Source organism: Coloeus monedula, assembly GCF_965178545.1.
Source record: "Coloeus monedula genome assembly, chromosome: 3".
In the NCBI taxonomy this organism is placed as follows: Eukaryota; Metazoa; Chordata; class Aves; order Passeriformes; family Corvidae; genus Coloeus; species Coloeus monedula.
The window spans coordinates 322,346-338,992 of record NC_138783.1 but is presented as its reverse complement, the minus strand read 5'-3'; the positions used below and the strand labels follow the sequence as shown (position 1 = coordinate 338,992).

The 16,647-nt window shown below is 54.2% G+C and overlaps 1 protein-coding gene across 2 annotated transcripts in view; it reads right to left on the bottom strand.

Moving 5' to 3' along the window:
• The window catches only part of SCAF4 (SR-related CTD associated factor 4), a 31,075-nt gene extending 21,134 nt beyond the window's left edge, over positions 1–9,941 (bottom strand). For both annotated transcript variants that reach the window (XM_082278631.1, XM_082278632.1), the window contains exons 1-4: positions 9,759–9,941; positions 2,002–2,085; positions 1,376–1,420; positions 739–900 (exon numbers count right to left, since the gene is read on the bottom strand). In XM_082278631.1, coding sequence (XP_082134757.1) covers positions 739–900; positions 1,376–1,420; positions 2,002–2,085; positions 9,759–9,788 — 321 coding nt within the window. In that variant the 5' untranslated portion in view covers positions 9,789–9,941. The remainder of the gene's footprint in view (positions 1–738; positions 901–1,375; positions 1,421–2,001; positions 2,086–9,758) is intronic.
• Positions 9,942–16,647: the final 6,706 nt, after the last annotated feature.

The window sequence follows — 16,647 nt, the reverse complement described above, 5'->3', positions numbered from 1 at the left end:
TTTCAAAAGCTTATTTAGAGAGTTATGGAGGAAGTTAGGTAGAAAAGGAGTATTTCACTCTTATAAAGAAAAAGGAGCAGGTGATTTTCTGGAAACCAATTGGCAACTTCTAAAACACACGGATCTTGGGAGTCTCAAAACTGTTCTGACAGAGGTCACATAAACCATCTTCCCTGGACCATCAGAAATTCACACCACTTTCTGAGCCTCTGTTCTATCAACAAGTACAGCAGAACTAGGAAAAATGAGGCCTTACACCAGCCCTGACAGTGAAGAGCACCAATGAAATTCGAGTATGGGATTGGGAAAGACCAAAGAAATCAACATCATGATTTTCTTAGAAAACATTTGTGAGCAGAACATGATGATTTTCTTAGAAAACATTTCTGAGCAGGACAGCCACTGCCTACAAAATCAAAGCTTCTCCTGCAACACTTTCTTCTTGTGGCAGACACCGCCTTCCAGAGGAAGCTTTCCTGAAGGAGCCTCAAGAAGAAAAACTTTTGGCACAGTAATACACACTGCTGAAGTGTCTGCACGGGCAAAACAAAACTGATGAGGTCAGACAAAATACATCTTTGAACTTGAACTTGCATTTAACTATTGCCTTTGATAATCCTTCTCAGCAACAGTCACTACCAGGGTCAGAGAGAATCCCCAAATCACCGTCACAGGAGTGCAAGCACCGAGGCAGCACCACATCAATGCACAGCAACACTCGAGACGTGCTTGTCCTACCTTGTCTTCAGATGGACACAGATACAGATACTGGAATGTGGCAGTAATATTCTTAGAGAATCTTGGCCCGAAAACATCCTTGTCTGTTCCGAACTGGTGCCGAGACTGCCGAACAATGGAGTCGATGACGTACAAGCCCGGGACTTTGTACTCCGGCTTGCACTGCAAACAGCACGGGAATTCTGCGTTAGGCAGGGACACCGCAAGGTAACATCCCCCTCAGAGCCTCACAGGAAATCTGCTCTCAGGCTGAAACACAGCTCTGCATTCCAGCCTGTTGTTCTTCATGCCCAGGCAAGCATGAACACTGCATTCTCTGGAAATACATATTGTCTTAGTGACAATCAATCTGAAGTTCAGCACCTCCAGGTTCCTCCCCAGCTGCTGCATAGGGAAGATGGGAAATCTCACAATTTACTTCTTTCCCCCGCTCCTAATGTATTATGGAAAACCACATATGGAGATTATATGGACAAAGTGATACCAAAAAGTGTGAAATCCTAACAAACCAGGATTTCCTCCTTCAATCCCTAAGTAACAGAAGCCTTTGTGGTTATTTACTAGCATTATTAGTAATATCTAGTAAAGCACACAGATCCCTTTATCAATAAATCTACTTTTTTTTATTCCTTTTTACCTTTTTGATAAATTTCTCCACAATCTGGACAACATGCTTGTAGAGCTGGAAAATAAATATATCCATTAATTTACCATCTACTCAGCAGCAGCACATCATTTTAGAAGCATTTTAACTCTTTGTGCTTACTAACATTTCAGAAAGGCAACAGAACATTGCAGTCACATTCTAAAAAGCAGGATGTTCCCAAACTTGAGTTAGTCAGGCATGGAGAAAAATATTCCACGCAGGAAACCCAGACCCAAGGCAGAAGTGTGTCAGTGTGCACACAAGGCACAGAGCTTGTCAAGTATTAGCGATTCACTTTCTATGCAATCCACACTGGTTTCACGTGTTAAGGTGCAGCTGCATCCTGCAATATTTAGTGTTATCACACAAAAATCACAACACTCTAGTGGGTGTAGCATGAAAAAGCAACGACTCAAAAAATCAAGCTGGCATTTTGCTCCTAGTCCAAAACCAGGGATGATATTCACCACCCACTTGTTTCTAGACAACAGCCTTAACAGCAACTAGAATAAACCATCCCTGAAGCTGAGATTGGGAAATCCTGAGTATTTACTTACAAGTGAAACAATAAAACATTGCTGCTCTTACAGTTTCATCTCTGTTTTGTTGTACTTTACCTTAATAGCTTTAATGGCAGCTTTTGTGATGAGAATCATCTTTGCTCGGGAAATAGGAGGTTTCATCTCCATCAGTGAGAAGAGCTAAACAGAGAAAACAAACGTTAAAAATGTACTGTGAAGTTCTGCAATTAAGCAAAGACAACCTTTCAGGTGGGTGACCTGATTACTGCCATCCCACACTCTGTATGGCCTGGGAGAACTGGCTGTTTTACAAAACCAACAGAAACCAGCATTTACCAGGTTATTGCTAAAAAGAACTGCTCCAGCTGCTCTGGAGACTTGGCTGCCTTACCCTCCAAAGGGCACCCAAGGGAAAAGTTCACTCCTCAAGGACAACATTTGCAGAAGTTATAGATATCATATTAAGTTTATAGAGGTGTATATGAAGTATACAGAAGTTATGTGTCATCTTTATAGGAGACACTGGCCATAACTGAAAATAAGCACTAGCTCCACATTTCAGAAACTGAGGAAAACCAGAACTGGCCCACAGAGCTGGGGAAGGGCTGAACACAGAAAGCTGAGGACACACACATAATTGTTTTTATCTTGAAATATTCCTCACAAATCACAGGAAAAAATTGGTTTGTGTTACATGATTTCATTTTCCTCTTTACCGTAAAGAAAAATGTGAGCCCTGAACACTAGTAAAAAATGTCATCAATTATTTGCCACAAAGCAAAGTAAGAGAATCAAAGTGTCTTCATTTGTCAGTGTAATGGAAAGTAAGATGTCATTTAAGGATTTCGCTCTTATTTTTCTAATTAATTTAAAGTTCCAAGATACTGGTGAAGTGACCAACTTACACAGATTTATCCACTGTCTCAGTTAAGGGGGGAAAAATAAAATTGGCCAAATACTCAAGGACAAGGGAAGTGCTAACAGGGCTTTCAGCTGTACAAAAGGAAGTCTTACACCTAGAAAACACAAAGAGTAGGAAACAAGGTATTTACTTTCTTAATTTGATTCCTAGTCCAGGAACTAGGAAAGAAGAAAAACTGTCCTTCCAGACAGTGGCAGCCAGATGCCTTTTCCAACACCCAACACAAGATCATGACTCTTCCTTATTCATCCCCACAAAATGCAAGTTCTCGTGCCAGAATGTTGGGGTTTTAAAGCCATTTCAGCTGTAAGAGATACTTCAGCTAACATCACTGAGAAACCACAGTATGGACAAATAAAAACTGCCAGATAAAAGACAGAAGGAGAAAGGGGTCTGTGAGCTGATGTTTTAGAAAAAGTCTCGTTTTCAATTTTGACTTAATTGCTTCAGAATAAGTGCACAGACTCTTGATGAACAAAGTAAGTGCTATTATTAAAACTCAGGAAAATCTGTTTTAAGAGGTAGCGCAGGGGGGAAAAAAACGCCAACACCCACAAACAAACCACCAGAAGGCTCAAAAACTGAGAGGGAGAAGGAAGAAAAGGAGCCTGCAGTAAGACAGGCACTCCATATCCCTTCCTTTACACATGAAGAAGCAACTGGTACTCCAGGAAAGGATCCAGTCCCATAGAACACGAACAAAGGAGCTGGCATAAAAGCATTGCTCTGGCATTTGTATTTCAGGGACATAAGAAGAGACCCCAAGGAAATTGGGAGATCTCAGAGTAAGGCCCAAGGGAACAAGAAACAAGTGCAGCAAAAAAAAATGAAAGGAAGTGTTTTAAAAGTATCCCAAGCAGGACATTGCAACTGGGGGAAACATGGCAAAAATAAAAATCCAAGGAGAAATAAACTGCCAGGGAGAACGAAGGCACGTATCCACGAGTGTGCATATCTATCTATCTATCTGCTCTCTTTTCACCCCCGCCACCATCTCTTGGAATTCTACCTCGGAACTTTACTCCTTTTTTTTTAATTACCTAAGACCTTAGAACACCAAATGACTATTTATAGCCAATTTTTTACGTAATTCTCGGTACCAGTTACATGTGTCAACACCATGTTTTAGAGATGGGTACAGCTAAAATTTAGCTCCCTTCCTAGTTCCTCGTGGCTTCTCCCTGTCGGAAGCGGGAGCTGCTCAGAAGACACCTGGGTACTTCCACTTGCATTCATTCAATCACACTTGGATCTTCTTTCACACCCATTTCTCAAACCAATAAACAAAAAAAGCCACCCAGCCCCTATTTTCAGAGGGCTATTTCACAATAATACATCCAGTTCCTCAAAGGACACCACAATCAGCTCAAGGAACAACTTGGACACAAAAAACTTACATTCTATTTACAAAAAAAAGTGATGACTGTAACAAAGGCAAAGAAAATTTACGGCTTGAGAGGTTTCCAAAGTCCTGCCTCACAACAGGAGCCTGTCCCTGGAATGCTCTGACCTGCTAGAAATGACTTTCTGCTTTTACTGACTCTAACTGCATGTTTACAGGATGTTGATACCAAAGAAGTGGAGGTATTCAAGAGCCCATTACACTCAAGCCACAACACAAAATATGAATTTAAGAGTATTTCTGGGTGCTTTTCCCAGCAGGACAGAAGTACACAGTAAAGTATCTTTTATAAAGCCAGGGATGCAAGACAGAAAATTCACCTGCTCAATTTCAGGCTACTAAATGCTATTAAATAACAAAGACGAGCCACTTATTAACCCATGGCAGGACAGCAAGAGGGAGACCAAGCACAGAGTGACTGTCCCCAAACGTAAACTCAGTGCGAAGCACAGAAGTTCCACAGAGAACACAGGAGTGGCAGGGTGAACAGAGATGCCTTCCAGCTCCCACTGTGCCCCTGTTCCAGCCCAGGAGCCCCGGGAGGCGCAGGAGGAGCAGGTAATGACACAAGGAACAGGGTGGTGATGGCCTTTACTTCTTGGTCCTTTGAGCAGCAAATTATTAATTTCTCTCATTCTATAATTAATGCCCTTTGGTGGTTTAGTTTACAAGGAAACCTGAGAACCAGGGGGTTTTGAAGTAAAGGGGAGAACTGCTACTTTAAAATCTACCAAGCTTGATGCATGATCTTAAGTCTATCTGGTTTATGTGTGAGATAACACAGTGAAAGTACTTTTTAGGACTTGAACTGACTTCCTTGGCTTTGCTCTCTTGCTCAAGTGTCTCTGCCATAAAAAGGTGTCTGTATTTACAAATAAAGAGCTATGGGCCCGTTTTATACACTCACTAAATATACCCCAGAGCACAGCAGCTGCACAGAGAGGAGGAGCACGAGCTACTGAACCAGACAGTGGTTAGTGATTAGTGGATATCAAGCATCCAGGTCATTGTCAGGACATCTCATTCAACCTCCCCTTCTCCAATTTCCAGAGCAGTCTAACATGCCCTCAACCATTCCAACATGCCTTAGGTGTCCAACAACACTTCCCAAAGCAAGCTCCATGCACAGTCAGTACTCCGTACATTCATTCACTGTCTTTTGGAATGTATTTTATTCATGCATTTAGAAGCCACCCGACCCAGCCAACCACCAGTGACCTACAGACGTAACTGCAGTTACTTGTTCCTGTACAGAAACAAAGGGACGATGGAAGCCACGACCAACAAGCACAGATATTACACTGCTTTGTTAACAAAACACCTCTATTGTTAATGCATGACCAGATCACGAAAAGGAATTCTGTCAGCCCTACACATTTTCCTTCCCCTATAAAAGTCACTGCTTGCTTTCCTCTGCAGGTCCCTGTTCTTCCTTAAGGGAAGGAGAAGGATCTGTTGCTAAGCCGTATCTCAGAGGATCAACGCAAGTTTTAAATGCTTGACCACCAGCTGTGAAGCACACCAAGTATTAGGTGTTGCTGAAGGTAAGAGATCACCATAACATCCATAGCTGTCAGGCTGCATTCTTGGGAAAATGAAGCGAGATTCGAATTTGACCAGATATGACCCCCAGGCAATGAAGCTCAATAGCACTTCATCAACTAAGCTACTTCTGTGGCCTAGAAAGACCATTCACAAATCCTGAATCACTGGGGAGAAACATCTTCACAAAAGATACTCATATGAAAATGACATCATGCAAGCGCACAGAATAGAGTTTTGTTTTCTACTCATGTGTTCTGGAAAGGCAGCTTTCAGGATCAGTGCAGGGTTTTTTTGTCCAGCACATCTCCTGGAAAGCCGTGTGTCTCACTATTTCTCTTACCAGGAATCTCTACCAGAATGTCACAGCTCCCAGTAGTCCTGGAAACAAGTTCAGGGCAGACGCAAGAGACTCCAGCCAGATGCTGGTAGTTGTGTCCTTGCTCCTTTTCCTTGCACATGGAGACTCGTTGGAGATCCTGAGCTCCAGTAACTGCTGGAGAACCACTGGGAAGGATATCCTGCTAACCTCTATTTATAGCACCTCAGGATGGAGGGGAAGGTTGTCACAAAACAGGCAAAATAAAATCTTGCCACTGCCAGAAAACAGCCACACTGGATCCAAACTCCAACTGTCCAGTGCCCAGAGGATGGGCAAACAGCACAGAAGGAATGTGAAGCTCCAGCTTTAAATAAACAGCCCCCAGGACCTCTCATCTGTTTGTCTCTAGGCACGTTTAGGTGGGGTATCAATTGTTTCAGGAGTACACATAAACTACTATCAACCTGAGACACAGGACTAAGTGAATAATACGCATTACTCAATACAAATAAAAGATTACAAAACAGGAAAGTTGACTTTATTCTACTTCCAGCAGCAAGATTGTGAAAAAAAAAATCTTTATTTTTAACTTTTATAACCAGTAAACTATGCCTCAAGTTTTCCAGATTAAAGAAAAGGACATCCATCCCCTAAACTAAAACATGCCAAGGATTTATATGGTAGATGTGTGGGTTTGGTGGGGGCTTTTTGTTTGCTTGTGTTTTGGAGGTGTGATTTCTAAATTTTTTTTTTTTTTAAGAAAAATGTTTGCTTGTTTTCTTAAAAACATTAAAAGTCCTGTCCCATCACCCAGTTACCTTCTGTGATTTATTTATACTGTACCATTACTGTAACCTAACAGCACATGAATTCTCACTCGTGAAAGTAAACTCCTCAGAGAAAACACGCTACACTACAGACCGGCCAAATCCCACCTATTCAGCTGGCAGCACCTGCTCAAACTACAGCTGGATTTTAAAAAAGCAGCCAATACAAACCCCCTGCTAGCTCCTGGAGAAACACGAGCATTTGGACGAGGACATTTATTGGCAAAGTTGCATTCAAAATGCAGGTCCAAAGAACATGACTGGGAATGACACCACAATCCAACACCACGGAATTATGCAACCCAGGAGTTCCCACCCCTTCCCAGAGCCAAACTCACTTCTGTCCCCCCCCAAGCCCTTCTGTCCAAGAGGGGACACCAACCCCACAGCTTAGAGGACACCTGTTTTACAGCCATGCTTTGGACTTGGGTCTCCCATCACCCGAGAAATCGCAAACACCAAACCCACCCAAAAAACCCCAAATGATGGGACCACCTGATGGAGTTAGTGGCATCTCCTCTTTCAGGCAGAGTGGCAAAGAGCTGGCAGGTGCCACCTCCAGGGAAGCAAAGCCAGAAGGGAATCACCTCTAGCACACGTGGGAAGCGCAGCACCAAACTGCAGCTGGAGCTGCCATGGTAAAACCACAATTCCCTGGCTACAGTGGCATTGTACAGCAAGCAAGTGCAGGAATCCCGGGCCTCCAGGGTATTCTGTGGCTGCCCCCATCTTCACTGCTGAAGCTGCTTCCCTCCCAATAACAGAATTAACTCCTCAGTGACCAGGGAGTGGCACCTCTGAAGGCTTCACAGCGCAGGGCTGTACAGACAAACGAGCCCTCCCAGGCTGAGCAGCCCGTGCTATCCCCACCACTCTGGGAACAACACCCAGACCTTTGGTACAACTGCTCTCTCACTGAGAAGGCCCAGAAATGAACAATACCTGCCTGTAAATCTGACCCTCCCCACGCTGCATTTCAGCCTGCGCAGCTTTGCATGCACAGCTCCAGGCAACACATGCGGAAGAGGGAAGGAATCGGTGTGAGAACTGGACTTTATGTCCTGCACAACACCACAAACACAGCTCCTGAGAGGGAACAGGGCAAGAACCAAACAGCCCCTGAAGTTATTCATGTGCTGCTTTGCACACCAGCAGCTCTACAGAAGCACTCAGGCATACAAAGGACCGCAGAACAGGGATTTTAGCAAGTACAGTTTTCTCCCCCAGAACTGAGATCCAACTGAAACCCAGTGCTTTGCTCTTCCAGCAGCCAGACAGCAGGATTTCACCCAGTATTTCTAACTGCATCAAAGCAAAGCATCCCACCATTCCTACATGGGAGAGGAAGAGGTACGGATCAAAACATGCCCGTTTCCAAGACACGGATTAGTCATGGGATCCCAAGAAACACCACTTTTTCTCTGCAGTCACCATTCAGCACAAGCAGTGAGGTTCTTGTTTGAGAAGCACTGGGCACTTGCCTGTACCACTCAGGTTTGTCAGGCAGCTGTGCTCTGCCAGGACCACGGTTCATATGTAGGCAGGTCATTAAGAAAATTGTTGCTCCCTCTTTACATCAACACTGAAAATGGCACATGTGTGCTGCTTTAATTTTTTTGGGAAGGTGGATTTGCACCCTGCCATACCACTGGTTCAGAGCTGCACAAAACCCCCAAAACACAGGCAAATAAACGAACCATTAACAGGAAGTGCCTGCTATTCACTTTTCCCTTTGTACTTGCACAGTTTTGGTAAGGACAAGGGCATTCTCAGGTGCATGTATGACAAGCCCCTGCAGAGAGTCAACCTTACACAGCCTGAGTCCATCACACGGAGCAGCTGCCATTTCTCCTGTTTCTGTTCAACAGGCAGGCACAGCCACCCAGCCTTCAACACGAATCTGGGAACAGGCTCTGGCTCAGCTCTAAGTGACTTTCTGTCCATGGAGGGTCTGCAAAGCCACACTGCCCAACTGAGGCAGAAGTATAACCAACAGTAATTAATAAGCATATTGAAGTCACGTGTCAAAACCTTTATACAGCAGAAGCCGAACTGATTTGCTGTACATTACGCAAAAAACAACCACAGTCCGCTTTGCTTCCAACTCCTCTCAGCACACTAAAAAATAATAATAAAAAAAAAAACCCTATCAGAAGAAGACAAGGAGGGACTTTCTGTGTGGTACGAAAGGCGAGTAAACGCTTTCCAACCTGTCCCGTCCCAGAACTGGGATCGATCCCCGACTCCCAACCCAGGCGCCGTTCCCATCCAGGGATGAGCCCCCTCCCAGCTCTCCTTCCCTCTGCAGCCTCTGCCCGCGCCGCCGCCTCGCACCGCGGCTCTCTCGCCAAGCCACTGCCGGGAAACGCAAGTCCCGAAACGCGGCTTCCCCAGCTCCCGAACACCACCCACGGCCGGGGGCGCCGCGTGACAGCGAGCCCGGCTGGGAACCCCTGGAAACATGGATCCGGCCCAGGATTCCGGGGTCCCGCTCTCCGGAGGCGCCAGGAGGAAACCAAGGGGGGGCAGCGAGAGAACGGAGGCTGCCGGGGAGGCCCAAGGAACCCTTCAACGCCTCCCGCCCGCGCAGGCCCGACCCGGCCCGCGCGGGGCCTCGCGGAGCGGCCGCTGAACGGCCCAGCCCCGCTCGCCTCCATTTTCCCCTGGAGTACCGCTCTCCGGCCGGCGGCAAGCCCGGGCCGGGCGCTCTCCGCGTAGGCCGCAGGCGGCGGGAGCAGTCCCGGCCGGAAGCGCGGGGAGAGGGGAGACGCGATGGCGGCCGCCGTGTGTCCCCCCCCGCCGCGGCCCGCGCTTCGTCAGCCGCCCCCCGGCTCCCACCTCTTGGTTGAAGGCGTTCACGGCCTCCATGTCGGCGCTGGCGGCGGGAGGCGGCGGGAAGGCGGCGGGAAGGCGGCGGGCGGGGCGGGCAGGCGGCGCGGCAGGGCCGGTCAGTGCCCTCAGGGCGCGGCCATGATGGCGGCGGCCATGGCGGGGCTCGCGGGCAGCGCGCGGCCCGGGCCGACCGCGCGACGGGCGGGGGGGGGGAAGCGCGGTGCACGCCGGGATCGCCCGGGCCTCCTCCCGGCCCACGCGAGAGGTTGGGGAGGAGGGATGGCGAGCACCACGTGATCGCTCCGCTCCGCGCGCGCGCCAGCGCCATGCCAGCGCCACCCCCGCCGCCGGGGCGAGAACGGCGGCACCGGCAAAGTTTGTGCCCTCAGCCGCTGCCACTGCCCCAAGCCCCTGGCAGGGTACCGCTGTCCCGACACGCCACAGAAGCGCCGCGTTTCGGCCCCTCAGAGCAGGCCGCAGCTGCTGTGGTGCGGCCGGGCTCGGCTGGGTTTGGCTCCCTGCGGCTGAGCTCGGCTCGGCTCGGCTCGGCTCGTCTGGGCTGGAATGTGTTCAGCTGAGCTCGTTTGGGCTCGTCTGAGCTCGACTGGGTTCAGCTGGGTCCGGCTGGGCTGGGCTCGGCTCGCTTCGTCTGGACTCGGCCGGGTTCGGCTGAGCTCATGAGTTCGGCCCATCTGGGTTTGGTTCGGCCGACTTCGGTTCGGTTCAGCTGAACCCGGCTAGATTCGGCCCGGTTCGGCTGAACTCGGCAACGCTCGGCGGCGCGGGCCGGGCTCAGGCGCCGCGCGGGAAGGCGGCGGCCGCCTCACGTTAAACCCCCAGAGCTCGGTGCTTTCCCGCTGTCCCGTCCCGCGGGCGGCCCGGCCATCGCACTGTCAGGAAAATTAATCCACAACTACCAGAGGTTTATATCCAAAAAGGAGTCAGAGGAGTTCTGTAACTTTATTCGAATAAAGGGAGAGGCCATGGGGCATTTCCCATGGGGTTTCTCAAGCTGATGGAGGACGCAGCTTCCTTTTTTATCCTAATTTCTCGGCCGCATTTCCCTTTCTCTTCCCCATGGGCAGAGGTACTTGAGAGGTACAGACTTCCCGAATTGCCTAATACAGACCCCCTTCTAATGTGCATTCCCCCCACCCGCTTCTGTTTCTTGTGTCTCTGTCCTTTTTCTCTAAGTCCAGGAATTTAGCACGGCCTTGGGTGAGCAATAGTCTGTGTCCGTTAGAGGAATCCCTATGGAATTTATGGTTCCTCCCATTGCTTCTTTCACCTATCGGTATCTGGGTTTATGACTGTCTTGTTTGAAAAGACACCTCCTCTCATTCCTTTCAGCGCGGCTACGGACGGCAGTGCAGGGTCGGGCAGGACTTCATTAGGCAGTGACTGCACTCGCGCTAACACGAGAAGATGCGGTTGGGTTCGGCTGAGCTCGATTTGACTTGGCGAGACACTTCGGTTCGGCTGAACTCGGGTCCGTTCGTTCTGCTCGGTACAGCTCGGCTCGGTTCGGCTGAACTCGGGATCGTTAGGTCTGCTCGGTGGAGCTCGGCTCAGTTCGGCCTAATTCGGCGTCGCTCGGCAACGCTCGGTCTGCTAGGAAATACTCGGCTCGGCTGAACTCAGCAAAGCTCGCTGGGTTCTGAGACGTTCAGCTCTATTCTGCCGAACTCGCGGCCGCTCGGTCGGATCGGCAAAGCTCGGGGACGCTCGGTCCTTCGGCGGCGCTCGGCCCGGTTCGGCTGAACTCGGCAACGCTTGCTGCGCTCGGCGGCGCTCGGCTCGGTTCGGCCGAACTCGGCAACGCTCCGTCGGCTCGGCGGCGCCGGCCGGGCCCAGGCGCTGCGCGGGAAAGCGGCGGCCGCCTCACGTTAAACCCCCAGAGCTCGGAGCTTTCCCGCTGCCCCGTCCCGCGGGCGGCCCGGCCATCGCGCGGCTACGGACGGCAGTGCAGGGGTTCAGGGCCGGAGTTCATTAGGCAGTGACTGCACTCGCGCTAATTAATGGTCACCAGAGCAGGCGGTTGGGTTCGGCTGAGCTCGATTTGGCTCGGTTCGGCGAGGCGAGGCTGAACTCGGGTCCGTTCGTTCTGCTCTGTGGAGCTCGGCTCGGTTGGGCCGAATTCGGCGCGGCTCGGTCGTTCGGTGGGGCGGGGCTGGGTTCGGCTGAATTCGGCGGGGCTCGGTCGTTCGGTGGAGGTAGGTTCGGTTCGGCTGAACTCGGCGACGCTCGGTCGTTCGTCAAAGTTCGGCTCGGTTCGGCTGAATTCGGCGCCGCTCGTCTCGGTTCGGCCAAATTCGGCAGAGCTCGGTCGTTCGGCAAAGCTGGCTCGGTTAGGCTGAATTCGGCAAAGCTCGCCGCGTTCGGCGGCGCTCGGCTCGGTTCGGCTGAACTCGGCGGGGCTCGGTCGTTCGGTGGAGCGGGGCTGGGTTCGGCTGAACTCAGCGGGGCTCGGTCGTTCGGCAAAGCTCGTCTCGGCTCGGCTGAACTCGGCGGGGCTCGGTCGTTCGGCTGAACTCGGCTCGGTTCGGCTGAACTCGGCAGGGTTCGGTCGTTCGGCAACGTTCGGCTCAATTCGGCAACGCTCGGCTCGATTCGGCCCAATTCGGCAACGCTCGGCTCCGTTGGGCAACGCTCGGCTCGGTTCGGCTGAATTCGGCGCCGTTTGCTGCGTTCGGAAAAGCTCGGAACGGTTCGGCGGAGCTCGGGGCCGCTCGTGCGCTCAGGGGCGCTCGTCTCCGTTCGGCTGAATTCGGCAACGCTTGGCTCGTTCGCCGACGCACGGCTCAGTTCGGCTGAACTCGGGGCCAGGAGCTGCGCTTGACAAAGCTCGGCTCCGTTCGGCTGCACTCGGCAACGCTCCGTCGGCTCGGCGGCGCCGGCCGGGCCCAGGCGCCGCGCGGGAAAGCGGCGGCCGCCTCACGTTAAACCCCCAGAGCTCGGAGCTTTCCCGCTGCCCCGTCCCGCGGGCGGCCCGGCCATCGCGCGGCCGCGGACGGCAGTGCAGGGGTTCAGGGCCGGAGTTCATTAGGCAGTGACTGCACTCGCGCTAATTAATGGTCACCAGAGCAGGCGATTGGGTTCGGCTGAGCTCCATTTGGCTCCGTTCGGCTGAACTCGGCGGGTCTCGGCTCAGTTCGGCCAAATTCGGCAAAGCTCGTTGCGCTCGGCGGCGCTCAGCTCGGTTCGGCTGAATTCGGCAATGCTCGGCTCCGTTCGGCTGAATTCGGCAAAGCACGGGGCCGTTCGGCTGAACTCGGGGCCACTCGTGCGCTCGGGGGCGCTCGTCTCTGTTCGGCCAAACTCGGTAAAGCTCGGAACGTTTCGGCTGATCTCGGCAACGCTCGGTCTTTCGGCAAAGGTCGGCTCCGTTCGGCTGAACTCGGCAACGCTCGGTCGTTCGGTGGAGGGGGGCTGGGTTCGGCTGAACTCGGCGGCGCTCGGTCGTTCGGTGGAGCTCGTCTCGGCACGGCTGAACTCGGCGGGGCTCGGTCGTTCGGCTGAACTCGGCTCGGTTCGGCTGGTCTCGGCAGGGTTCGATCGTTCGGAAACGTTCGGCTGAATTCAGCGCCGCTCGTTACGGTTCGGCTAAATTCGGCAGAGCTCGTTGCGCTCGGCGGCGCTAAGCTCGGTTCGGCTGAATTCGGCAATACTCGGCTCCGTTCGGCTGAGCTCGGGGCCGCTCGTGCGCTCGGGGGCGCTCGTCTCTGTTCGGCTAAATTCGGTAAAGCTCGTTCCGTTCGACAAAGCTCGGAACCGTTCGGCTGAATTCGGCAACGCTCGGTCGTTCGGCGGCGCTCGGCTCGGTCGGCCGAACTCGGCGCCGCTCGGCTCGGTTCGGCAGCGCTCGGTCGTTCGGCAACGTTCGGCTCAGTTCGTCCAAATCCGGCGCCGATCGGCTCGGTACGGCAAAGTGCGGCTCCGTTCGGCTGAGCTCGGCAACGTTCCGTCGGCTCGGCGGCGCCGGCCGGGCCCAGGCGCTGCGCGGGAAAGCGGCGGCCGCCTCACGTTAAACCCCCAGAGCTCGGAGCTTTCCCGCTGCCCCGTCCCGCGGGCGGCCCGGCCATCGCGCGGCCACGGACGGCAGTGCAGGGGTTCAGGGCCGGAGTTCATTAGGCGATGACTACACTCGCGCTAATTAATGGTCACCAGAGCAGGCGGTTGGGTTCGGCTGAGCTCGATTTGGCTCGGTTCGGCGAGGCGAAGCTGAACTCGGGCCCGTTCGTTCTGCTCTGTGGAGCTCGGCTCGGTTGGGCTGCACTCGGCGGGGCTCGGTCGTTCGGCGGGACTCGGCTCGGTTCGGCTGGTCTCGGCAGGGTTCGGTCGTGCGGCAACGTTCAGCTCGGTTCGGCTAAATTCGGCAAAGCTCGCTGCGTTCGACAAAGCTCGGAACGTTTCTGTTGAATTCGGCAACGCCCGGAACCGTTCCAGGGGATTCGGCAGGGCTCGGTCGTTCGGCTGCTCTCGGTTCGGTTCGGCTAAATCTGGTGCCGATCGGCTCGGTTCGGTTCAATTCGGCGCCGCTCGGTCGTTCGGCAACGTTCGGCTCGGTTCGGCCAAATTCGGCAAAGCTAGCTGCCTTCAGCGAAGCTCGGCTCGGTTCGGTGAACTCGGCAAAGCACGGCTCGGTTCGGCTGAACTCGGCAACGCTTGCTGCGCTCGGCGGCGCTCGGCTCGGTTCGGCCGAACTCGGCAACGCTCCGTCGGCTCGGCGGCGCCGGCCGGGCCCAGGCGCTGCGCGGGAAAGCGGCGGCCGCCTCACGTTAAACCCCCAGAGCTCGGAGCTTTCCCGCTGCCCCGTCCCGCGGGCGGCCCGGCCATCGCGCGGCCACGGACGGCAGTGCAGGGGTTCAGGGCAGGAGTTCATTAGGCAGTGACTGCACTCGCGCTAATTAATGGTCACCAGAGCAGGCGATTGGGTTCGGCTGAGCTCCATTTGGCTCCGTTCGGCTGAACTCGGCGGGTCTCGGCTCAGTTCGGCCAAATTCGGCAAAGCTCGTTGCGCTCGGCGGCGCTCAGCTCGGTTCGGCTGAATTCGGCAATGCTCGGCTCCGTTTGGCTAAATTCGTAAAGCACGGGGCCGTTCGGCTGAACTCGGGGCCACTCGTGCGCTCGGGGGCGCTCGTCTCTGTTCGGCCAAACTCGGTAAAGCTCGGAACGTTTCGGCTGATCTCGGCAACGCTCGGTCTTTCGGCAAAGGTCGGCTCCGTTCGGCTGAACTCGGCAACGCTCGGTCGTTCGGTGGAGGGGGGCTGGGTTCGGCTGAACTCGGCGGCGCTCGGTCGTTCGACAAAGCTCGTCTCGGCTCGGCTGAACTCGGCAGGGTTCGGTCGTGCGGCAACGTTCGGCTCGGTTCGGCTGAATTCAGCGCCGCTCGTGTCGGTTCGGCTAAATTCGGCAACGCTCGTTGCGCTCGGCGGTGCTCAGCTCAGTTCGGCTAAATTCGGCAATGCTCGGGGCCGTTCGGCTGAACTCGGCAACGCTCGTGCGCTCGGGGGCGCACGTCTCTGTTCGGCTAAATTCGGTAAAGCTCATTGCGTTCGGCAAAGCTCGGAACCGTTCGGCTGAACTCGGCAACGTTCCGTCGGCTCGGCGGCGCCGGCCGGGCCCAGGCGCTGCGCGGGAAAGCGGCGGCCGCCTCACGTTAAACCCCCAGAGCTCGGAGCTATCCCGCTGCCCCGTCCCGCGGGCGGCCCGGCCATCGCGCGGCTTCGGACGGCAGTGCAGGGGTTCAGGGCAGGAGTTCATTAGGCAGTGACTGCACTCGCGCTAATTAATGGTCACCAGAGCAGGCGGTTGGGTTCGGCTGAGCTCGATTTGGCTCGGTTCGGCGAGTCGAGGCTGAACTCGGGCCCGTTCGTTCTGCTCTGTGGAAGCTCGACTCAGTTCGGCTGAATTCGGCAACGCTCTGTCGTTCGGCGCCCCTCGGCTCGGTTGGGCTGCACTCGGCGGGGCTCGGTCGTTCGGCGGGACTCGGCTCGGTTCGGCTGGTCTCGGCAGGGTTCGGTCGTGCGGCAACGTTCGGCTCGGTTCGGCTGAATTCAGCGCCGCTCGTCTCGGTTCGGCTGAATTCGGCAACGCTCGGTCGTTCGGCTGCGCTCGTCTCGGTTCGGCTGAATTCGGCCACGCTCGGTCGTTCGGCGGCGCCCCTCGGCTCGGATCGGCTGAACTCGGCAACGCTCGGTCGTTCGGGGGGACTCGGCTCGGTTCGGCTGGTCTCGGCAGGGTTCTGTCGTGCGGCAACGTTCGGCTCGGTTCGGCTGAATTCAGCAACGTTCGGCTCGGTTCGGCTGAATTCGGCAACGCTCGGTCGTTCGGCGGCGCTCGGCTCGGTTCGGCTGAATTCGGCGCCGCTCGGTCGTTCGGCGGCGCTCAGCTCGGTTCGGCTGAACTCGGCAACGCTCGGCTCGTTCGGCGACGCTCGGCTCGGTTCAGCTGAATTCGGCAATGCTCGGGGCCGTTCAGCTGAACTCGGCGCTGCTCGTGCGCTCGGGGGCGCTCGTCTCGGTTCGGCTGAACTCGGCGGGACTCGGTCGTTCGGCCACGCTCGGCTCGGTTCGGCTGAATTCAGCGCCGCTCGGTCGTTCGGCGGCGCTCGGTTCAGTTCGGCTGAACTCGGCAATGCTCGGGGCCGTTCGGCTGAACTCGGGGCCGCTCCTGCGCTCGGGGGCGCTCGTCTAGGTTCGGCTGAACTCGGCGGGGCTCGGTCGTTCGGCGGCGCTCGGTTCAGTTCGGCTAAACTCGGCAACGCTCGGTCGTTCGGCAACGTTCGCAAAGCTCGGTAAATTCGGCATAGCTCGGCTCGGTTCGGCTGAACTCGGCAACGCTCCGTCGGCTCGGCGGCGCCGGCCGGGCCCAGGCGCTGCGCGGGAAAGCGGCG